Below are 25,468 nucleotides of genomic sequence, written 5' to 3'. Positions count from 1 at the left end.
TGATTTATTCTGTATGTTTGCATATCTTCCACTATTTCTAATACTTTCAGTTTTTGTAGCTGTTTCTTTGCTTGTTTTGCTGCTGCAGCAAATAGCAGCATTACAATTAAGATCACTCTGGCTTCATTATCTTTGGTGCCTAAAACAACATGATCTCTAATAAGATTGTCTGTAAGTGTACCAAATGTGCATGATATGTCTAACTGGCATGACCTTGTTGCATATTAGTGTATAGCTTCTATTTCACTTTGATTATATACATTGAAAATATACCTCTGATATTCAGGGGCGGCTCCAGGCACCAGCACGCCAAGCGCATGCCTGGGGCGGCAAGCCACGGGGGGCGCTCTGCCGGTCGCTGTGAGGGCGGCAGGCAGGTTGCCTTTGGCGGCATGCCTGCAGAGGGTCCACTGGTCCCGCGGCTTCGGTGGACCTCCTGCAGGCGTGCCGCCGAATCCGCGGGACCGGAGACCTCCCGCAGGCAAGCCGCCGAAGGCAGCCTGCCTGCGGTGCTTGGGGCGGCAAAATACCTAGAGTCGCCCCTGCTGATATTGCATTGCTTTTAAGCACAAAGAATTTTTCTAAAGCATTTCAGATTACTTACACTTTTGCCTTTCTTCATCTCCTGGCTGTTAAGTGCTGACAGACTAGGAAGAAATCCTTACCCACTGCTTTATTCAGTGCATTATTCTTACAGCTACTTCCTACTTTATCCAGGAGTTCCTGAAGAAGTTCCAGTTTTCAGATATTTCCATGCATTTGCATCACAGCAGGGAGCAGGATGTTGATCACAGTCATTCCCAACATGATTCAGTGTCTCTAATAAGCTACAACAGAGAATGAAAAGAGTAAAATTAATAGATATTAAGGCTAGAAAAGGACCATTACATTATCTAGTCTGACTTCCTATATTACAGAATTTCTATATATAGAATTTCATTCAGTTGCTCCTGTATTGAGCTCAATACCTTTTCTGACTACACCAAATGTGACCAAGGAACTTCTTGATACCAACTGGCAGATGGCACAATTGGTGAATAGGGTTTTACAGGAAGACCCTAGGTCAGTTATATTTGTAACAATTCACTGAAAGGTGGCATGGGAGGTCTCCACTGAAAACCAGTAACAAACTTGTCATCATAACATTGCAAAATGTATGTAAGGATAATATTTAAGGAAGTATGTGCCTATACTGGAAATTATGTGCTTAAGTTCTGTGAGTAAAAGCAGGTCACTAGGAGTTGACAAACATGCTTCTTTCAGACAGGCAGGAGACACTTATCTGTCTGGTTATATGAAAATTGTATATCGGTTACTTCACAATGGATACCTATTTCATACTATGCCACCAGCTAATCAAGATTAAGAAATTAACAAGAGATCGTAAAATCTATGGGAATGAATACAAATAGGAGTGTTTCTAGTTTACGAATAAAGATGAAGATACATTTGGGATTGCAAAGGGACACCCTATCAAGTTAGCTGTCAGTGGGCTTGCTTCACGAACAGAAGATCACAGCCAAGCCAGGCTGTAATACACTGCAAGGATTGAGGGTGAATTTTTGCTCTTATGACATTATTATGTCATATTAAGTAAGTTTAGGCTCCAGTGTGTGTTATGATTTTATTTTATATGTAACCCTTTGTTTGCAATATTCTGCTTGCTCTCATTTGAATCTCTGTTCTTTGTTAAATCAATTTATACTTTTTTTCTATAAATAAATCTAACTGCTGTGTGTTAAGCAGAGCTGGGATCTGAGATAACTGTGAAGCTGGGATGTACTGGTCCTTTGGGAAGAGTGGATCTGGGAATTCTGTGAGGGTCCAGTGGATCAGGGAGTGGGGATTACACTTGGAGGACTCAAGGGTTGGAATATGCCTGTCAATAACCTGTAAAAAGAGAGAGGGGCATGCAGAGACCTGGAAGGCATTACTTGCATTGCCAGAGGCTAAAGGTGCTGGGGAACAGACCCTCGGCAAGCACTGACAAGGTTTCCTCACCCTAAGGGCAGGTGGTAGTGAGGCGCCTCACAGCCTTGGGTACCCCCAGGAATCATCACAGCATATTTTCCAGAAGGGTGTCCAGTCTTGATTTGAAGACCTCAAGAAATGAAGAATCCATCACTTCCCTTGGTAGGTTGTTCCAGTGGTTAATCACTCACTGTTAAAATGTGTGCCTTGTTTCTGATTTGAATTTGTCTGGCTTTAACCCTTTGCTAGATTGAGTAGCATTTTAATATGCAATATGTTCTCCAGTGAAAGAACTTATATACCATAATTAAGTCACCTCTTGATTTTCCTTTTGATAAGTTCATCAGTGAAGCTCATCAAGTCTTTCTATCGATATTTTTTTTTACAAATGCCTTTCTTCTGATACCATGTTAGGGTTTATGTAAGCTGCACAGAGAAAACCATTTTTAGTGCACAACAACAAGTTTTGTTTATCCTACAAAACCCAGAAACTATGCTACGTATTCTTGAGTACCATCTACTGGCACTGCAGCTATTAACTAACTATATATGTTCAGACAGAAAACACTTTTGTAGCAGTAGCAATTTCTTTATCTACATTAGAACTTTCACTCCACCAGTTGTAGCAATGGTGGGGAATCTGTGTTGAAAAACCCTAGAGTAGACAGGGTTTAAGAGAATACTGAACATAAATGCTTCCCCTGATCCCTGCTTCTCCTGATGAGGGTTTCTGATCTTGTTCTGCCATCAGAGGGTGTTGGGTGATATGAAAGGCTGCCACAGGCAGAGAGTAAACATTAAAAGAACAACAGTAGAGATAAATATAAAAGTTTTGAGGTTTTAATATGCCATATTTGATAGATGCTGTATTTGGGGCAATTTTTGGTTTCTCTTTGGATTACATCTTTACTAACTGAGATCTGCCCAAGAAGTCAATCACATTTCTCTTCAGGGGACTGAGAATGCCAAAAATAACTCATTACTTATATAAGGCAGTCCTGGAGACATCTAATGAAGTGGTTAAAGTATCGAGCCTCCACTGCAGATAATCCTATCCTAGAGTGCAATCTCAAATGAGGACAGTACCAACGCCAGGGACAGTGTATGACAAAAAATATTATCCAGCTAAGGATCTCCTCATTATGCATTGTGTCCTATGTTAATGAGATCTTCTTAATTCAAAGCACTGAGCATTCAGTAGTGATGAATGTAACTGTCATTTTCTTTTTCCTAGTTAATAAATCTTTCGTTAGTTTATTACAGGATTGGCTACAAGTGTTGTCTTTGGTTTGAGATCTGAAGTGCAACTGACTTGGGGTAAGTGACTAGTCATTTGGGACTGGGAGTAACCTGAATATTGATGTGATTTTTGGTGTAAGTGACCATCTATCACAAGACCAGTTTGCCTCAAGACCAGATAGGCTGGGATGCCCACAGGGACTGTCGGAGACTCCATGGTAAAGTGCACTCCATAGTGCTTTAGGAGTTCACACCCGTTACTGGGTTGGTGAAATCTAATTAGAGAACATACCACCGGTTTGGGGTGTCTGCCCTGCTTCTTGACAGTTGCCCTGAGGTTGGCACTCAAGGTCATGAGCCACTCCACACAGCATGAAAGTGATGTTGGCTGGCATCCTGTTATTATTGATAATGTGAATGTACATGCATTTAGTTTTCACCACTTTCAGGAATAGTCCATATTCCTCACTGACAGTTTTTACAGAAATAGCATTATATCATCAGTATATCTGAGGTCAGTTAAAAAGTGTTTGCCAATGGAAATCCCAGCTCCTTCCACTTTATCCAACTGTCCAGGCTTGTCTCATAATAAATTCTGCATACATGTTGAAAAGACTTGGGCACAGAATGCACCATTGTCTCTCACCCTGCCCGATGGAAAACCACTTGCTGGCCCCTGCTGCTGTTTGCACCGCGGTCTCTTGTTGACAGTACAGAGTTGTGATGAGTTCAATGAATGCTTTGGAATCTCCTCATCTGCCAGGATCTTACAGAAGCAGTGATGTCGGACAGTACCAAATGCTTTGGAGTCATCAATTCATAGCCAAATACATGACAGTAACTCTGAACTGTCTTGATCACTGAACATCTGTGACTTGAAGGGTGTTTCTGGTCCATGAGCACCCTGGTGGGGTAGCCGTAGGGCTGGACACAGTAGCTCTGGAAGGCTTCTGTGGTTGCTCTGGCAACCAGGAATTTGGGGCATTGATTCACAATGGTCAAGATGTAGGATGCACTGCTTTGGCTTGCGTTCATCCCTAAGTGGTCCAGTACTACCAACTCCGAGGGCATGCTGGTCTCCATCGTCTGGAGAGGGGCCCTGTCTCCCACCTGGAGTTCCTTCTGCTGGCACAGACTGGGTGGTCATCATGCCAATCCTGAATGACTCAGGCCATCCCCACCTAGTAAAACCTCATGTGAACATTCATCTCAGTCTTCTTGGGGACAGAGTGGCCCAAAGCATCACGATAGGCTTTGGAGAACCATATCAGCTGCCATGTGGGGCAGCACCATCTGGGTGATTTCTTCATTTGTCCTGGAGTCTGCTTGCTCTCTCTCTCTCTCTCTCAGGGGATGATGTGGGTCTCCGTGCCAGCTGGCAAGCTTCAGTACACCTCCAGCCAAGCCCCAAATATGAAGTACGGGTAACCCAATCCCAGAATAGGTGGCTGTCTAGCCCTGTCTCTCAGGTGTTTGCAACCCCACTCCCTCCACAACCTCCTCCTTAAAGTTCTCAAACTCCATATTGGGGTATTGGACCTGGAGGGAGCGTAAAGGCTGCTAAGCAACAGCATTACAAGTGCCTTCTGTCAATTGTTGTGTCAGGTCATGTTCTAGGTCCTAGGCCAGGGAAGGCCTCATCTTTTTGATGGAATGAAGGATCACTTGGAGGCTATTGCTGAAGTGCCTGAGTGGCTTGGTAGGTTTCTGAGCCTGAGCACAGAACACCTTCATCTGTTCATGGGACTTGGATCGCTACCCCTTCCTGCTTCTCCACATGGGCACCTTGAATGCCCTTGAGTGGATGACCTTGAGTGGATCACTGCAGACTACGTGGCTCTGGGAAGAAGGATAAAGGAGTTTGAGGTGCAAGTAGTGTTCTCGTCCATCCTCCCTGTGCAGGGAAGAGGCCTGGGTAGAGACTGTCGAATTGTGGAAGTCAACGAATGGCTACGCAGGTGGTGGTGGAGAGAAGGCTTTAGATTCTTTGACCATGAGATGGTATTTCAAGAAGGAGGAGTGCTAGGCAGAGACGGGCTCCACCTAACGAAGAGAGGGAAGAGCATCTTCGCAAGCAGGCTGGCTAACCTGGTGAGGAGGGCTTTAAACTAGGTTCACCAGGGGAAGGAGACCAAAGCCCTGAAGTAAGTGGAGAAATGGAATACCGGGAGGAAGCACGAGCAGGAGAGTGCAAGAGGGGAGGACTCCTGTCTCGGACTGAGAAAGGGGGATAATCAGCAAGTTATCTTAAGTGCCTATACACAAATGCAAGAAGCCTGGGAAACAAGCAGGGAGAACTGGAAATCCTGCCACAGTCAAGGAACTATGATGTGATTGGAATAACAGAGACTTGGTGGGATAACTCACATGACTGGAGTACTGTCATTGATGGATATAAACTGTTCAGGAAGGACAAGCAGGGCAGAAAAGGTGGGGGAGTTGCATTGTATGTAAGAGAGGAGTATAACTGCTCAGAGCTCTGGTATGAAACTGCAGAAAAATCTGAGAGTCTCTGGATTAAGTTTAGAAGTGTGAGCAACAAGAGTGATGTCGTGGTGGGAGTCTGCTGTAGACCACCAGACCAGGGGGATGAGGTGGACGAGGCTTTCTTCCGGCAACTAACAGAAGTTACTATATCGCAGGCCCTGGAAGACTTTAATCACCCTGATATCTGCTGAAAGAGCAGTACAGCGGTGCACAGACAATCCAGGAAATTTTTGGAAAGTGTACGGGACAATTTGCTGGTGCAAGCGCTGGAGGAACCAACTAGGGGCAGAGCTCTTCTAGACCTGCTGCTCACAAACTTGGAAGCATTAATAGGGGAAGCAAAAGTGGATGGGAACCTGGGAGGCAGTGACCATAAGATGGTCGAGTTCAGGATCCTGACACAAGGAAGAAAGGAGAGCAGCAGAATACAGATCCTGGACTTCAGAAAAGAAGACTTTGACTCCCTCAGGGAACTGATGGGCAGGATCCCCTGGGAGAATAACATGAGGGGGAAAGGAGTCCAGGAGAGCTGGCTGTTTTTTAAAGAATCCTTATTGAGGTTGCAGGAAAAAAAATCCCAATTTGTAGAAAGAATAGTAAATATGGCAGGTGACCAGCTTGGCTTAACAGTGAAATCCTTGCTGATCTTAAACACAAAAAAGAAGCTTACAAGAAGTGAAAGATTGGACAAATGACCAGGGAGGAGTATAAAAATATTGCTTAGGCGTGCAGGAGTGAAATCAGGAAGGCCAAATCACACTTGGAGTTGCAGCTAGCAAGAGATGTTAAGAGTAACAAGAAGAGTTTCTTCAGGTATGTTAGCAACAAGAAGAAAGTCAAGGAAAGTGTGGGCCCCTTCCTGAATGAGGGAGGCAACCTAGTGACAGAGGATGTGGAAAAAGCTAATGTACTCAGTGCTTTTTTTGCCTCTGTTTTCACAAACAAGGTCAGCTCCCAGACTGCTGCACTGGGCAGCACAGCATGGGGAAGAGGTGACCAGCCCTCTGTGGAGAAAGAAGTGGTTCAGGAATATTTAGAAAAACTGGACAAGCACAAGTCCATGGGGCCGGATGCGCTGCATCCGAGGGTGCTAAAGGAGTTGGGGGATGTGATTGCAGAGCCATTGGCCATTATCTTTGAAAACTCATGGCGATCGGAGGAGGTCCTGGATGACTGGAAAAAGGCTAATGTAGTCCCCATCTTTAAAAAAGGGAAGGAGGAGGATCCGGGGAACTACAGGCCAGTCAGCCTCACCTGGAATCAATTCTGAAGCACGTAGAGGAGAAGAAAGTGATCAGGAACTGTCAATACGGATTCACCAAGGGCAAGTCATGCCTGACCAACCTGATTGCCTTCTATGATGAAACGGCTGGCTCTGTGGATATGGGGAAGTGGTGGATGTGATATACCTTGACTTTAGCAAAGCTTTTGATACAGTCTCCCACAGTATTCTTGCTAGCAAGTTAAAGAGGTATGGATTGGATGAATGGACTATAAGGTGGATAGAAAGCTGGCTAGATCATCGGGCTCAATGGGTAGTGATCAATGGCTCGATGTCTAGTTGGCAGCCAATATAAGCATAGTTCCCCAGGGGTCGGTCCTGGGGCCCGTTTTGTTCAACATCTTCATTAATGATCTGGATGATGGGATGGATTTTACCTCAGCAAGTTTGCGGATGACACTAAGCTGGGGGGAGAGATAGATACGCTGGAGGGTAGGGATAGGGTCCAGAGCAACTTAGACAAATTGGAGGATTGGGCCAAAAGAAATCTAATGAGGTTCAACAAGGATAAGTGCAGAGTCCTGCACTTAGGACGGAAGAATCCCATGCACTGCTATGGGCTGGGAACCAACTGGCTAAGTGGCAGTTCTGCAGAAAAGGACCTGGGGATTACAGTGGATGAGAAGCTGTATATAAGTCAACAGTGTGCCCTTGTTGCCAAGAAGGCTAATGGTATATTGGGGTGCGTTAGTAGGAGCATTGCCAGCAGATGGAGGAAAATGATTATTTCCCTCTATTTGGCACTGGTGAGGCCTCATCTGGAGTATTGCATCCAGTTTTGGGCCCCTCACTACAGAAAGGATGTGGACAAATTGGAGAGAGTCCAGCAGAGGGCAACAAAAATGATTAGGGGGCTGGAGTACATGACTTATGAGTAGAGGCTGAGGGAACTGGGATTGTTTAATTTGCAGAAGAGAAGAGTGAGGGGGGATTTGATAGCAGCCTTCAACTACCTGAAGGGGGGGGGGGTTCCAAAGAGGATGGAGCTAGGCTGTTCTTAGTGGTGGCAGATGACAGAACAAGAAGCAATGGTCTCAAGTTGCAGTGGGGAGGTCTAGGTTGGATATTAGGAAAAACCATTTCAGTAGCAGGGTGGTGAAGCACTGGAATGGGTTACCTAGGGAGGTGATGGAATCTCCATCTGTAGAGGTTTTTAAGGCTCGGCTTGACAAAGCCCTGGCTGGGATGATTTAGTTGGGGTTGTTCCTGCTTTGAGTAGGGGGTTGGACTAGATGACCTCCTGAGGTCTCTTCCAACCTTATATTAAAAAGTGACAAAATGGAAAAGAGGAAAGAAAGGGAGGGGAAAATGAAAATTAAAACAAATCTATTTTTGGTGTCTGAATTTTTAATTTAAAGATGGAAAAATAAAAGCTCTACAAATTTCAGTGACCAAATTTTGTTTCTGAAAAAGGCCATTTTTTGCTGACAATGAATGAAAAATTTCAACCAGCTTGAATTAAAATGTATAAAGTATATAAATCAGGGGTTCTCAAACTGGGTGTTGGGTCTCCTCAAGGGGTCACAAGGTTATTATATGGGGGATCCCAAGCTGTCAGCCTCCACCCCAAACCCCGCTTTGCCTCCTGCATTTATAATGGTGTTAAATATATTAAAAAGTGTTTTTAATGTATAAACTCAGAGGCTTGCTATTTGAAAGGGGTCACCAGTACAAAAGTTTGAGAACCACTGATATAAATCAATTAGTGATAACGTAATATTAATTATAAAAAGTAACCGAAGGTAGCCACTTTTTAATTTTTGAACTTTTATTTTTACTGTGAGAGTTTTAGATTAAACCTTTAAGATCAAGGTCCTGTTCCTCTACATGGACATAACTGTTTGTAAGAGGAAGGATTTGCTCCAATACGTTTGGTTCAAGAGGATTGTGCTGGATTGCAAATTTCTTCCTCTCTCTCCCCTACCCCCCATTCTCCCTCTATCTTAGTTTACACAAATAGGTTCATTATTAGTGGGTGGTTACTGTTTCACTATACTAATTACACAGCAGAAAATTATTCCAGACTAGATAGAAAAAAAATGTGCACGCCTCTGAGACGATGCCTTCAAATGGTGCATCATATTTGCCTGAGTTGTATTGTGTGTGTCAAATGTAGGTTGTAAGCTCTTTGGGGACGAGGATGTCCTCATTTTGGTGTCTTGTGCAGTGCCCAGAGCATTGTTGGCGCTTACTAGTGAGAACAGTCTGTACAGGGCCAAGCACACGGATGTGGCTCAGCAAATACAAATTAATTTCTTGTGGTATAGCAAATAGAGCATAGGTTCTCCTGAGAGAGGTGGCGGGTGGGTGTGAGTGGGGAGCAGCTATGGGGACAGACGGGCATACCGGCCAAAAGCAGGAATGAATTATGTATATTGTGGTCATGCCTAGAGGCCTCACCCAGGTTAAGGGCCAGGGCCTAGGTATACGTTTATACTATGGAAGGTCCCTGCCCACATAGGCGGCAGGTTATATGGGCTCAAGGTGCCCGAGCACCAGGAATATTCAGGGCTGGGGGCTGTGCTCCAGCAATATTTGGAGCTGGGTCTCTCCTCCAGCCCTGCCTCGATCGAGCCCCCCGCCCCGCCGCGTCCCTGCCTGAGAGAAAGCGGCGGGTGCCTCTCCCATGCCTGCTTGTGCTGCCGGTGTAGCACATTCCTATGCGGAGTGGCTCCCAGCAGCACTGCTGTCTGCTGCCCTAGGATCCTAGTGCCCCCCATCTCCTAATGGCAGGGCACGCTGCCCTTACCCTGCCCTTCCGCCCTAGCCCTGAGCCTCTCCAACACCCCAAATCCTCATCCCCAGCCAGAGCCTCATCGCCCCGCACCCTAATCCTCATCCCCAGCCAGAGCCCTCATCGCCCCGCACCCTAATCCTCTGCCCCAGCCCTGAGCCCCCCCGCATCATGCATCCCTCATCCCCACAGCCCTCACCCCTGCACTCCCTCCTAACCCCAAACTCCCTCCCTGAGGGTTCACCCCCTCCCCCTTCCCACACACCCCTTCCCACCCCCAAACTTCCTCCCAGAGCCTGCACCCCTCACCCCCTCCTACGCCCCCACCCCCAGCCCAGAGCCTGCACCCCTCACCCCTCCTGCACCCTAATCCCCAGCCCAGGACTTGCACCCCAGACCCCCTCTCCCAGAGCCTTAGGCAGGTGGGGGCAGAGTTTGGGGGCGTGGAGTTGGGCGGGGGCGGGTTCTGGGCACCATCAACATTTCTACAAACTTGCCACCCCTGCCTGCCCAGCCTTGCTCACATGCAGCAGGGATTGAATGGAGCCCCGCACGCAGGGCAGGGGTGCGGAGGGGGCCCATCCCCGGGGTATCTGACCTGGGCTATGGAGATCATTTGAGCGGGAAGCTGGAAGGCAGCGACGCAGTTGTGTGGGAGCCCCTCGGGGGGGGGCTCGGGCTGGCCGGCTCAGAGCGCGGCGGTGCGGGGCACGGGGGAGGGGTTAGCGGCGGTCCGCACCCAGGGCTCTGCTGGGCGGAGGAGCGGGGGGCGGGGGCCGGCCGGGCTCTGCGGGGCGGGGAGAAAGACTCTCCCCGCGCCCGCCGCCGGGCCAGCAACGCGGCCCCTCTGTCCCGCCGCCATGGCTGCGCGCTGGGAGCGCCTCTTCGACTCCGTGGGACACTTCGGCAGGTAGCGGGACGGGACCCCAGCGCCGGGCAGGGCAGCGCGGGGCGGGTGTTTTCCCAGGGAAACTGAGTCATCCCGAGCCCGCTCCCGGGCAGCGGGGGAGCTCCTGGGAAGCAGCGGCTGCCGGACCCACGGCCGAGGAGGAGCGTGGCGGGTCCCTGCCCTGCTGACCCCCCGGGGGCTGCCACGCTTCAAAATACCGAGTCAAACCTACCTCGTACCCGCCCGGGGGGCTGCGAGACCCCGCTGCCGCTTGCCGGGGCGCACCTGCACTCTGCAGGCAAAGGGCGGGCTTGCGGCGTCGTGCATTGGTGGCAGGCAGGTGTTTCCCACGGACGTGTCTAGGGCTCCCGGGGGGAAATGTGCTGTGCTGAGTCCCACCTCACAAAAACAGATTATCTGCATCTGGCCCGTAGTCCCAGCTACAGCCCAGCAGCGAGGGTCTCTTCTCAGCGTGAGCTAAGAAGCGCTTCCAAGTACGTGCGGGTTTTGTTGTTTCTGCTGCTAGTGAGAGCAGAAGTTCTGGCATGTGGCTCAGCTCTCGAAGTGCCCCTAGTACCTCCTGGTGAAAGCAGTTACTAGCGCCTTACAGACAGTTTTCTAAACAACTCTCTTCACAGCGCTTCTCGCACATAATGAGGGAAGAATTTAATAATGAGGCAGCCTGCCAACTAGTCTTGCTCCGACTCAAGTCAATGGCTATATTTCTTTTGGCGGTTGATAAGAGTTACATTAGGTCAGGTTAGGACCTCACAGGATAAGCCCCAAATTACAAAAACTTAATAATATGTATTCAGCCTGAGCTATACACATTTTCTAAAGGTTACAGCTGGAGAAACAAATAAAGTCCTGGCCTATTATGGGTGTATTACCCTCCTCCCCTCCCAGTATATGTAAGTAACCTTTATTATTATTTTTAGGATTGACATCATTGCCTAACAAGAATTGTTTTAACCCCAAATGATCTCCTGCATCTATTATGAAATGGCTGCTTTAATGGTGTGTTTAATTCATGCATAATAATACAGCTGAGAATCCTTGTTAGCAAATCAAATATCCTCCTCTGTCAACCTATTTTTATAAGCTCATATAAATCATGTTGTGCTATATATGGTTTAAATAGTTTTTGCACAGTTAGATTCTGAGCAATCCGAACATGACTGATAGTATTTTGGAACTGGTTTGGTTATTTTAAACTCCAGCTCATACAGTACAGAATGGCCAGCTGTTAATTTAAAAAAAATCACTTTTAGTTAAAACCATTAAATTTGCACAGTTAATACTAATCCCTTTTTTATCAGGCTCCCTTTCAAAATCTACTTTGGTGCCTACAGCCATTCAAATATTGATTCTGTCTTGTGCATACAAATTGTTGATTTAAAAATAAATGAAAATAATTTCAAGCTGGCGTTCAGCATTTCATTTAAAATATTCCAGCAGTTTCTCAATATTTCAAGTCTTTTATTTCCCTCCTGCCCTTCCCCATTTGTTCAACTCATCCCAGTTTTTGTAAAAGTACATTAATCCAAAGTTTTGCTATCACTGAAAAGTCAGATCACGGCCTTGTCCAAAGCCATTTCAAAACAAAATATGTCATTAAGGTTGTAAAAAGATAATTTGTAATACCAATATTAGAAAATTGCAATAATTAAAATAAAACAAATGTTTAAAAAGAAACACAGAGCTAATGTTAAAAAAATTACCTCCTCTCTGCTGCATATATGAATTATAGCAGTATGGTCTGCTGTTATCAAGAAAAGGACTGTGTCCATTCATGTTTGAGTTGGGCCTAGCACAATGGTGCTGTGATCCTGATTGGGGCCTTCTGACACTAACTACAATAAAAAAATAATAATAACGTGGATTCTCCCCTTCTGATGTCTATCAGAAACCAATATTGTGAAGGTGAGTACGTTATTGCTGGGGGGATGGGAGTGAAGGTGGGGGAGGTTGTCTGGGGCTCATAAATTCAGGAAAGTTGTTCTCTGGCCTGTATTTGGAGTGTGAAGTCTCTGACCATTATTGGGAAGATAAATGGAGAAGAGTATGGTGTCTGGCCCATCACAGAATGGTGAATTGAGCCATGGTTTAGTCTGGAATAAATATAGAGAGTAATATATGAGCTACCCATACCAAGAGGATGGATGAGGGTCAGGATTCCAGTCCCTGATCTGAACCACTAGTGCAGAGGTGGCCAAACTGTGGCCCGTGGGACCCTCCTGCCCGGCCCCTGAGCTCCTGGCCCGGGAGGCTAGCCCCCGGCCCCTCCCCTGCTGTTCCCCCTCCCCTGCAGCCTCAGCGTGCCGCACCGCCGGCGCAAATGCCCTGGGTGGCCGGGCAGCACAGCTGCAGAGCCATGGCTTGAGCGGGTGCTCTGTGCTGCGCGGTGGCGTGCTGGCTCCAGCCGGGCAGCACGGCTGTAGCGCTGCCAGCCACTGGTGCTCCAGGTAGGGCAGGTGGGGTTGGATAGTGGGAAGGGGTGTGCAGGGGTGTGGATAGGGGTCGGGGCGGTCAGAGGGCGGGAAACGGGGGCGGTGTTGAATGGCTGCAGGGGCCCCAGGGAGGGGGCAGTCAGGAAGAGCTTTCCGTGGGGTTGTAGGGGAGTCTTGGCTTATACTTTATTAAAATAAATGAGGGAAAATGCCAAGGGAAAAGGGGTCAGGATTTACCCTATTTGTAGATTTCTTGGTGAAATATTTCTACACTTTGTGATGTATAGGTTTTTTTGAACGGTAATGATCTAAATTCCTGTCTTTCAAACACTTGATTTTAAATCTGACTTTAAATTTTCTAACTTTACATTTTTTGCTTAATAAATTAAATGCTCTAATAGCATTCTTATCAATTAATAGTATAGTTGCTACCTTAACTTAATTTTAACAAAACTTTTGGTTGATTTACTTAACGTTAAAAAATATTTTTATACTGCTGGTGTGTGAAAACTTGCAGTATGTTAGGTGGAGTTGCTACAATTTGGAGCAAAGAGAAACCCAGTGCAAGAACTACTCCAGTGTTTATAAATTCAGCAGGAGACTGTGTTGCTTATAAAAACTGCTTTGGACGAGAGATTCCTACATTGGAGCTCTACCACATCCAGACCCCCAGGTCTATACTAGTCCATCTAAGTTTTTATATGTGCTCATTGCCCTAACAGCAGTATTTGAGTTCCGTGTGCGAGGCCTTCCCTCTTCTTCCCACTTGTTGGGGCCTTATCCGTCTCCAGCCCATCCATTCCGTGCTAGACTCTCCCTCTCCTTTTCACTCAGAGCTCTTCTAGACTCCTCCTCCCCATATATAGCCCTATATTCCCTCTCGTAAGTCATAGCTCTTGTTGTGGCCTTACCACCCCCTGTGTAAATTATTATATGTTCATAGGGCCTCAGGGAATTCCCAAGGTTCACAAAAGATTTATCAAATAACAGAAAACCCCAACCATCTCAAAAGTACTCAGACACCATTCCTTCGTAGAGAAAAAGAAGATAATTGTACAGAGTGTATTTTTGATTTTCCAACCTCTCTTATCTCAAAAATGTCATGAAAGATTACTTCCAGACTTCTTCAAAATACACGATTCTGGCAGATATGAATTCACATGCATAAGAAATTTAAGGACAATTGGGTTTGGTTCACTCAATTTACTGTGGAGGAACAGGTGGTCATAGTCCACTTTCTAACAGAGCTACACATAACCATAACAATGAAGAGACTGCAGTCTTTCTATAATCTATATAATAAGATTCCAGGATTGTCACTGTATTTGTCACTCTGAAGCCTAGAATGCCCATTGATTCAGTGTGAATCAATGGAAGCAGCTACAAGCATCGTTCAGAGCTCTTTTTGTTCAGAATCACTAGATTGGATCATCACTGGATTTCATGGTCAATTACCTTTCAGTTTTTAAGTTCAGCCATTTTGACTTTATGAATTGTATGCTAGCATAGGCGTTCAGCTACTGTAAAGCATGTATCTATGCCATGCCAAGAGTCCTAGACCATTGTGACATCAGAGGTAACTCAACCAATCACCACTTTACTCTACAGCTACCTGAACAGAACCTACCCTTCAGTACCTGTGTTCCAGTTATGATTACTATTCCATGTTTCTGTTGTCCCTATAATATCCGATTTCACTTCCTGCACCAATAGTTCTTGTTCCTCCATTTTGTTATGCAGGCTTCTTGCATTGATGTACCATATCTTATTTGTTTCTGCTTGGCTTCATGCAGATTCCTCACCTAGTTTAGGTAGTCATTTTACTGCCATCATCACCTACCTGATTGTTACTGTCAGTGGTACTGGCTCTATCTTTCCTTTTGTTGTCCATTCTCCTACCCTCTGTTCCTTTCTCCATTGCTGTACTCCTTTTACTTGATTTTCCTTCCACTCAATATTAGAATCAGGTGTGAAGATTACATGAGCATCTCCCAACCATCTCCCCCAAAGTCTTAGTTTAAAGCTCTTTTAATCAGTTGTGCTAACCTCCACCCCAGAAGTCTATTTCCCTCTCTACTCAGGTAGAGTCCATCTCATTAGAACCATCCTCTGTTTGTGAATGCCTCCCAATGGTTGAATATTCCAAAACCCTCCTTATAGCACTATTGTTTGAGCCATTTGCTGATCATCATAATCTGGTCTTGCCTTTTGTTCTTTTCCTCTAGGGACAGGTATAATCCCATTGAAGATCACCTGAACCTCCATTTCTTTAATTGTCTTCCCCAGCCTAGCATAGTCTTTCTTAATGCATCCCAGGGAGAATCTAGCAGTATCATTTGTTCCATCATGAAGGACAATGAGTGGATTCTTTCCTGCTCCCATTAGGATCCTCTTCAGCCTCATGTTCACATCCTGTATCTGTAATATTGTTCTAGTTTTTTAATCAAAATGTTGCGCAGTAGCAAGTGAAACACTTTACAGAAGTTTAATTATATTATGTCAACAACCATCAACCAAACTTCACATCTTTTTTTTTGATGAGAGTACAAGTTAGTTTCACAAGATCTATATTCTATAAGCCCATGTTGATTTACATTAAATACATTACTCTCCTTTTAATTCTTTATTAATCAAGTCCCATATTGGACACTCCATTATCCTGCCTGGGATTAATGTCAGGCCTATGAGTACCTGGGTCATCCCATTTACCCTTTTTAAAAATTGGCACAGTGTTAGCTTGCTCCAAGACTTATTCAAATTCAACATTAATGGTCCAGCAATGCAAGTTATCCGGACCTGCTGATTTTAAAAAGTCTAACTTTATTAGCTTCTGTTTAACATCCCCCGGAGATACTAGTGGAATAGAAAGAGTGTTATCACCATATGATGAGACTACAGAATTTATTTTCCCCCCAAATACAGAACAGAGATATTTATTGAACACTTCCACCTTTTCTGTATTATTATTGATAATTCTTCCATTTTCATCTAGTAATGGACAAGTAACATTGTCAGGATTCTTTTTGTTCCTAATATATTTAAGAAACTCTTTATTATCCTAACTCTGCTGGCCATAGATTTCTCTTTGAGTCCCTTTGCTTCCCTTATCAATTTTCTACAATTCCTAACTTCTGATTTATATTCATTACTATCAACTTCCCCTTTTTTCCATTTGTTATATGTTGTGATTTTTTTATAGCTGCTTTCACTTCCCCTCTAAACCAGGTCATTTTTTCAACGAGTACCATCACCTTCCTTGATTGTGGAATTGTGGCTTTTTGGGCATCTAGTAAAGAGTTCTTAAATACTTCCCAATTATCAATCACATTTTCCTGATTAAATTCTTCCTCCCAGTTGCTATGGCTCATAATTTTTTCAGCTTTGTGAAATTGGCCCTGCTAAAGCACTACGTGTATATATTACTGTTCTGAGCTTTATTCTGCGTGCACATTATAAATGTGATCAAGTCATAATCACTTGTGCCTAAGCGACCATTAATTTTTACTTGTGTGATCTGTTTCTCTTTATCTGTTAAGACAAGATCTAATAATAGAGATCCAATAGGAGACACACCAGTGCCAAATACAGTGGTAATATAACCTTCTTACTCCTACTTGATGTTTCCATTAATATAGCCATGGGTCACATTAGCCCTTTTCACTGCAGCATTGCTCTGGGAGCTATGTTCAGCTGATTATCCATCATGACTCCCAAGTCCTTGTGAGAGTCACTGTTTCTCAGAATAGAGTCCCCCATTCTGTAAGTAAGGCATATGTTCTTTGTTCCTCAAAGTATGACTTTAATTTTAATATGGCTAAATGAAAAGTTAAAAATATTGTTTGTTTGCACTCAGCTTATCAAGTGATCCAGGTCACTCTGTAGCATTTCTGTCAGTCTTCATTATTTACCACTCCCGCAATATTTGTGTCATTTGCAAACATTACCAATGATGATTTTATATCTTCATGCAGGTCAGTGATAAAAATGTTAAATAGTGTAGGGCTGTGGGCTGCGTTTCACAGACTGGTAAGAATCTATACTTTTTACCAAACCCAAAAGCAGTTCAGACACATGGGTAATTGGTCATGCACAACATTCACTTGAAAAAAGTCACAATGACTGTCAGTACAGAATTAATCATTCTTTTGTAATGTACATGATAAGCTGCATCTGCAACATGGGACATGATGCAAATATTATATGAGCATGATGGATTATAACTGGTGCTGTATCTTAAGGGTGAGAAGAACAGTTTCCCTCAACATTTTGACCTGGTAGCTTCAAGAATTTAGTATTGTTTCCTCTGATTTGCAGGGGCTATTCCTGTTTACTTGTAAATATGCATTTTCCAAAGCTCTATATGAACACCAGCACCACATTTCTCTCAATTGATTGCTTCAAACTTTCTAGAAACTAAGTATCTCAGATCAATGTCCACCTACGGGTTCTAGTTGGGAGTGGATATGTGGCAGAAAAACGTCATCAGTGTATTCCTATAACATCTTAATTGTGCTAAGTGATAGCATCTGCACAGAACTGTTGCCCCAGCTCATATTTTCATGTCAAAAATCAGTAGGAGCAGTGGAACTTCAGTAATGATTAATTGTTTGTTGTCTAGAAGTCTTATAAGGTCTATCTGTGTGCATTCATGTGTTTTATTGCTATGGGATACTTATTGTAGAAATGCCTGATTCTCATGCTTGAAGAATTCTTCCAGATTGATTGAGCATGTTTGGCATGTGATGTCTGATGTGCTGAAGATATTGTAGTCATGCTGAAGAGCTGCATGTGAGGATCTTCTTTGATGAATAATTCCCCTGAACAAAGGAAACTTGTTTTCTTTTTTTGGTTCTCTGATAGGTTCAAAGCAAGCACCACATCTTTCTGTTATGATATAAATAGCTTCCCAATAGGGGTCCATTAGGAGCTGAGCAGGGCAGCTTTGCTCCATGCAGTCCTCTGACTGACCTCCTCTCTGGTGGATGCCTCTTATCTCCCTTTGTTAGTGCCAAATTCACGGCAAACAGGGAAAGAAGGGAAAGGAGACCAGGGGACATGTCATGGTAGGGCACATCTATCTTGTAAGTGGTTTTACTGTTTGCACTTGTTCATGTACTTTTGGTTTGGAGGTTTTTTCCCTTTAAGGTTCTGTTGTTACTGGTGTTTTGGTATGGTACTAGCAGCTGACCTGCCTGCCAATAAGTGAATGTTGCACTTTTCTAATACATGTTTATAAATAGAGTTTTTTATTTCATCAAGAAAATGTATTATCAGTGCTTTGCATCATACAATGTGTATTTGAAATAATAAAGGGAAACATGATCAGGGACAATAAGAATTACTATGCAAACCTTCTTCTGTACAGTTAGCTAAATCAATCCATACTTCAATCATTTCCTTACATTGATCCATACTGTGAATCAGCACCCCCCTACCCCCCATTTGATAAGTGGTCATGTCAATCATAAGTACATTGCATGGCAATCAGTCACCCCCACAAGCACATTCATAAAGGTACTATTCTTCCTTTTCCATTGGGCCATGCAAGTCCATAATATGGGAGCACAACGCATCCTTGACTTCTGTTGCCCAGGTGTATCAAGCTTCAGCTGTGGCTGGTGCACTTTCTGGCTCAGTGTACTGATTCAGCAGCCTCTCACTGTCATAGGTCCATTCAGGAAGTAATGGCTTACCTCTGGCTTCACAAAGGTTGTGAAGAACACAGCAAGCCCTAGTAATGCGGACAGCATTAATGACACTCTAATCCAAATTGGTCTGTAGACATTTTCAGTGGGATTTCAGTCTGCCAAAAGCACATTCAACAACCATTCTACGTCTGCTGAGAGTGTAATTAAACTTTCTTTTGCCAGGTCCTCAGAAATCAGGGTACAGTTTCATAAGCCAAAAGCAAAAGAGGGTACATGAGGTCTCCCAGAATATCAAAGGGAACAGTAACTCTGTTTATGACAATATCATTTGTTGGGAATAGTATCCCAGCCTGTCCATGAATATAGACTCCTGACCAGTGAAAAACCCTGGCATCATGGACTTTTATGTCTGCCACCTTGGGGTAAACCACACCCCCGATTGCCTCAGAAACTTCCATCAGCACTTCACCCCTAGCTGATTTTCCAAACCCAACCTGGTTGGTAATGGACCAGTAGCAGTCTGGGGTAGCCAGCTTCCAGATTGTTATGGCAACCTGCTTCTGGACCAGCAAGGCCTCTCTGATGCATGTATCTTTACCCTGGAGGCTTGGGACAAGCTGCTCACAAAGCTCCAGAAATGTAGCTTTCTTTCTTCATGTGAAAGTTCTGGACCCACTGCTGGTCATCCCAGGTCTGCATGACAATGTGATCCCACTGGTCTGTGCTTGTGGCCCTGTGCCAGAAGTGCCAGTCTGCGCAGGGGGGCATCAGCAGCTAAACTGAGTGTCATGAGCAGCATCAGCCAGTTCGAGTCTGCCACATCTCTGTCATTGCCTACCTCTTTCTCCTCCTTTTCCTGCTCAATCATAAGCTCTGTTGGGTGCCTTTAGTGAGTCAGGAAACGCTGCTGCAATGTCCACCAGTGCCTCATGGAAGCTCTGCTCATTTCCTGACGTGGGAGTGAAAGAGTCAGCAAGAAAAGCTCTTCAAAAAGTGCCTCCTCCATGTTGCTGGCTCCGATAGCTGCGAGTGCACACACCAGAAAGTCTGCTCAGCAGGATGTGTTGTCAGGCTGTTCAAACTTCCTGTAGTGGGCAGGGTGGACTGTCAAGTTTTCCCACAGTGCACCACAGTCAAAGGGCTAGAGGAGCCACATTTCAGGAAGATGCTAGGGAGTCTGGGATATGTTTGGTTTGACTCAGATTTGTGTGCTACAGCATTGATGGCAGAGCCCCAGGTTTGATCCTGGTTTAGAAAATTCTTACCGTAGGGTGAACAATCAGTGTAGATGCTCAAGCCCTGGGGTCGCTAACCGGGATCAGGTGATTCAAGTCCCACTAACCTGGGCTTACATTGCAGTGTAGACATACCCTTAGTGCCATCTAGGCCACTTGGCCTTCCTTAGTCATATAGGGGACTAGCTGCAGGGTCCAGGCTCCTGTGTCCCAGCCTGCACCCAAAGCCACCCTCTCAAAGATACCCAGGAATATATTGGGGTCATCCATAGCAGCCCATCTTCCAGGGTCCAGTCCCTGTGCCCAACTGCCATTCCCTACCAAGGGACTCACTATCCTTTGCAGTAACTGCTGCTGAACAGTCTCTTGCTCTTTGATGACGCCCTGCAGATTCTTTTGCTGCTGTGCCGATCAGGCAAGCAATGCCTGCCTCTCCAGGTGGTGTGACTGCTGGAAACCTTACAGAGTCTTGTGCATCTCCTCTTGTTTTTTCACTAGCCTTTGCAGGGTCTCCACCAGTGTTGAGGCCACTGAACCCTCCTGCTGGCTATGACCCCAGACAAACCCGCCTTGTCTGACAGGGCATCATCCCACTCCTGTCTCTTTTCTAGCCACAGACTGCTCAGAGACCTTCTGGTCAAACACCTTGTGCAATTTATTTCTAGTGTCCTCTGCACCACCCTTTCAGACTTGTCCAGCTCTGTATTTACAATTATCAGAGGGGTAGCCGTGTTAGTCTGGTTCTGTAGAAGCAGCAAAGAGTCCTGTGGCACCTTATAGACTAACAGACGTTTTGCAGCATGAGCTTTCGTGGGTGAATACCCACTTCTTCGGATGCAAGTCATCCGAAGAAGTGGGTATTCACCCACGAAAGCTCATGCTGCAAAACGTCTGTTAGTCTATAAGGTGCCACAGGACTCTTTGCTGTATTTACAATGGCACACACTTAGCCAAGGAGCGGGGGAGACCGAAAGTATCTTCCCCCTTTGAGATCTTTCCTGGCTCTGACACTGAAAAGCCTGTCAATCTCTCTCCTCCCACTACCCCTCTTTGGTAATGGGCTAATTAGCTTTTGGGGCTTTCCTCAGACCATTCCAATCTATACCTTAGGCACAGCTTCCCCCTCAGGGATGACTCCTGGGCAAATGTAATTGATGATTTAGTGATCAGAGTGCTGGTACAGCTGCGGCTGGCCAGCACTCTCACAATTGCTGAAGTCACTGAACCCACAAATTAAATGAACAACATGGTAGCCATTGAGAAATCATGCAACCTTTGCTTCTGCATAGACCCAAGCAATTGAAATTGAGCACTAAAAAGAGCTCAGTACAAATGCCTGCAATTGAACAAATCATGAGATCAACTTCATATGCCTTCCAGAAAGAGCCAGGGAAGTATATCTAAAATTGAACAAAAACAAGATAAAATTGTGATGGACTGCAGTATCATACATGGGAAAACTTGCTCACCTCCCAAGGACTACAGCCTTGGGATAGACAATACTATTATAGTATTGTTGGGATAGACAATAGTATTATTTGAGATCATGCTCCTAGAGGGGGGCTATTGTACAATCCACTAAAAAAGAGAAAAAACAAGGAAAGAACTCGATATTATACGATACGCTAGTGCAGAACACATAGGTAGTGACACTGAGTAAAAGAGAGATTCTGGAATATGTAAAATGAGATGATACAGTACAATCTTAAAATAGAAAACAGGCTGTAATTTATGGAGATTGCTTTAAATAGCTAGCAATTTAAAGAATAAATTGTGAATTGGCTTGCTTGAAAGAGAAGAAACCAAAAGAATGGCTACTCTACATAAGGATACAAAAAGCCAAGAGCAATACAGAATATTAATAAATGTAAGGGGAAAATTCAATTTTCTGCTGACTGAAGAGCCAAAGTCACAATAAAGCTAATCAAAAGATTCTGCTTTAGAAAGATCAATAAACCTGATAAGATTTTGTCTTATCCTATGGGTTCATGGGAAAGCTATTTGTCTAATTAAAAACCAAGGAAGGTATGACAAAAAATCCAATAGCTATTATACCAGCTTTCAGGATTTGAATACTAATTTATATGCATCACAATGTGTAAATCCCTCAGAACAGCTAGAGAAAAACAAAAACACCTTTATTTTTGGAAGAAGATACAGTTAGTTTAGATGAACCAGTGTCTGGAGCTTGAAACAAAAAGTCCAGAACGAGACTGCTAATAAAAAAGAAAAAGCAAACTTTTTAGAAGAAATCAATCATTTTATCGAGTAGGGTCTGTACAAAAATACAAGGGAAGGGTAAGTTCCCAGAAACTGTGCAGCATGCTATCACCACACCATTACACAAGAAGTAAAAACCAACAGTTGACTGAGGGCCAATTTCCCTTCTGAATGTACACATTAAAAATGTTGCCAATGTATTGCCAACAATATTAGAGGCAGTAGTTAAACAACTGATAGATTCATAAAGACCAGACATATTTAATCTCTGGAAAACAGTACTCAGACAATCTCTGGTGTGCATTAAATTGCATCTCCTCAGCTTGGATAAAGAAACAGAAATTTGCTCTGAGTGGCCTTTTCTGAGGGCTTTCTTGAACTATATATTGATTTGGTCTGACAATTAGAAAACAAATATTTTATACTTACCCCCAAAATATAATATATTATTATAATAAAGGGCTCCATTAATAAAGAAATACTCATTAAAAGAGGAAGAAGACAGGGATATTCACTTTTACCAATTTATTTACCCTAAAAATAGAACTACTTGCAGAGAAAGTTAGTGGTAATGGGAATTTATAGGACATACAAATGAAACCAGAGAGCATAAAATAGCCCTTTATGCTGGTGATATATTTAAATGTTTTACACACCCCATATCCTTAATAACTGTATTTTTACAGAAACTAGGTAATTTTAGCCATATATTGGGTTACAAAGTGAATATTCAAAAGACAAAACTACTGTATTAATGAGGAATGAAACTGAATCAGGTCAAAATTTCATGTCAGTTCTCTCAGACATCTATGGAAATAAAATATTTAGGAATAACTGATTGAGTAAATTCACTCTAGAAAACAAATTTTCCTCCTCTTATTAAAATTTCAGGAAGAAGCTAGAATGTGAAATAAACTTTATAAAATTTGTTAGGTAAGTGATAAGCTGTATGTATAATCTGGTTTATGTGTGATCTTTACTAGTGTGACGTTGCACTCCATTTGATTTTATGAAAATATGCTAATGAGTGTGAATATAATGTAACTGGAATAGGCTTCATGCAAAAGGTCTCTTGTAAGATATCATTACAAAGCTTATAATCTACTGAGTGTGGCCATCCTATTAGTATAAATGTATCACTATTGTATTTGAAACTAGAAATATGAAATATAACTCTGAGGTCCTATTGTAATTATGCAAAGTGTGTGCCATTAATAGTGGTTTGGAATCTTGATGGCTCCCATCAACTAGGACAATTGGTTGTAAATTGCTCTGTTTACTTGCAAGCCTTCCTGTGAGTCAGGCCAGGAAGAATGTAGCATTGGGGGTCTCACAGGACATGTGACCATGTCACCTGGTACTGGACTCCATATTAAACCTGGTGCTTTTCCATTTAGAAGGAGGGGTGGGAAGCCAGAGAGACAAAAGAGTCCTGCCTTGTGCCAAAGCTATATAAGGGTGTGGAACAGAACAAAGGAGGCTGCAGTCATGAAAAATCCCCTACCTACCACCTGAGCTGGAACAAGGACTGTACCAGAGGAAAGAATTGGGCCCAGACTAGGAAAGAGTCCAGTCTGTGAAAGAAGCTTACTGGAACATGTCTGAGGGTGAGATTTTATCTGTAATCAGTTTCTTAATGTATTAAGCTTAGACTTGCCTGTTTTGTTTCATTTTGCTTGGTAACTTACTTTGTTCTGTCTGTTATTACTTGGAACCATTTAAATCCTACTTTTTATGTTTAATAAAATCACTTTTGCTTATAAATTAACCCAGAGTAAGTAAGTAATTCCTGGGGGAGCAAACAGCTGTGCATCTCTCTCTATCAGTGTTATAGAGGGCGGACAGTTTATGAGTTTACCCTGTATAAGCTTTATACAGAGTAAAACTGATTTATTTGACGTTTGGATCCCATTGGGAACTGGGTATCAGGGTGCTAGAGACAGGAGCACTTTCTAAGCCGTTTTCAGTTAAGTCTGCAGCTTTGGGGGTGCGGGTCAGACCCTGGGTCTGTGTTGTAGCAGATTAGCCTATCTGGCTCAACAAGACAGGGTACTGAAGTCCCAAGCTGGCAAGGAAAATGGGCTCAGAGGTAGTCTCAGCACATTAAGTGGCAATCCCAAGGAAGTCTGTGAGACCCAAACTGCCACAACTAGTTTTACATGTTCCTAGTAAAAATACCAAAGATAAATTTGGAAAAATTAGAAAATAATGCAAGTAGGGTTTTATGGACCTTTAAGTCAAAAGGAAATATTTACAGTTGTCTTCCATACAGGGAGGAACTGGATTTCCAAACTATAAACAATATTATTGGACAAAGTTCAGAATAGCAGTCTGAAATAAAGATTAAAATAATGTACCCTAGATCCAAATGGAGACTGATTTAACTAAAACCAAATCTCCCTTTGCTATACTATGGACAAAGAATAGGGAGCCTATTCTTAAGGGGCAGTCTTTAATTATGGCAATACTAAGGCATAAGTAATTGAGAAAGTGTTCTTACAGAAAATGGATTGTTATATTATAACTTATTTCAGAGTAGAGAATTTATATCACTGTCCAGTATCAAACAGAGGGGGGAGAGGGGTATTCATGATTTTCCTTTATGCCTATATTTCCAGATGTATAGCTTTCTAATAGAAAAAAAAAATAACTCAAGTCATCATGGACTTAGTTTTGTTTTGGGGTTCTCAGTGGAAAAAAGTTGCAAAGAGAATTTATTAAAGCTTACATAGTTTGAACAAAAATAATAAAATAAGCCATAAAGATAAATAGAAAAAAACATTCCACTAACCAAATAGAAAAGGAAGAATGAAACTAAATAATATTGTACACAAAAAAGAGTGCCTTATGCCTGTAATTTGATTACAGTATTAACTCCTATTCTGTTAGACTTCTTTCAGTTTATGGGCCATAAAATTATTGCTTCATACACTGTGTTGGTGAAACCAGTACAATGCAAAGGGAACAGAAAATGTGGAATTGGGATCTGTTCCAAAATTCAAACATAATGATAGAAAATAGTGTTACAAAAAATAGTAGTAGTATTGAGTTCTCCCTGCAAGAAATAATCTTAGAAATAGATAATACAGAAGTAGCAAATGCTAAAACATAAATGGTTGTGAAAATGTTGTTTTGTGCATAGTGGATGTTGGAAATGGAGCATTGGTCCTATTAATTTCAAAATAAATGGAAGAACTTTAAAGCTGTGCAGTTTTCTTTATTGAATTACATGACAAATATTCTTACATATTAGTAGTATAAGATATAAAATTATTTCATAATGATTTTCAAGTTTATCAAGTGCATGTTAGGT

General features: G+C 43.4%; 1 protein-coding gene and 1 long non-coding RNA gene across 4 annotated transcripts in view; one reads left to right on the top strand and one right to left on the bottom strand.

The window, feature by feature from the left end:
• Positions 1-10,972, bottom strand: part of LOC123365756 — a 117,287-nt gene extending 106,315 nt beyond the window's left edge. The window contains exons 1-2 of one of the 2 annotated variants that reach the window (XR_006577741.1): positions 10,835-10,972; positions 605-827 (exon numbers count right to left, since the gene is read on the bottom strand). This is a non-coding gene — a long non-coding RNA (uncharacterized LOC123365756). Of the gene's footprint in view, positions 1-604; positions 828-10,311; positions 10,421-10,834 lie in introns of those variants that run through there. The other variant, XR_006577742.1, reaches the window with a different exon arrangement.
• Positions 10,525-25,468, top strand: part of SLC22A16 (solute carrier family 22 member 16) — a 53,981-nt gene continuing 39,037 nt past the window's right edge. The window contains exon 1 of one of the 2 annotated variants that reach the window (XM_045008625.1): positions 10,525-10,623. In XM_045008625.1, coding sequence (XP_044864560.1) covers positions 10,574-10,623 — 50 coding nt within the window. In that variant the 5' untranslated portion in view covers positions 10,525-10,573. Of the gene's footprint in view, positions 10,624-10,965; positions 11,097-25,468 lie in introns of those variants that run through there. The other variant, XM_045008624.1, reaches the window with a different exon arrangement.

This window comes from Mauremys mutica, chromosome 3, assembly GCF_020497125.1.
Source record: "Mauremys mutica isolate MM-2020 ecotype Southern chromosome 3, ASM2049712v1, whole genome shotgun sequence".
NCBI lineage: Eukaryota > Metazoa > Chordata > Testudines > Geoemydidae > Mauremys > Mauremys mutica.
Note: the sequence above shows the minus strand (reverse complement) of the source record. Positions and strands in the feature narration are given on the sequence as shown.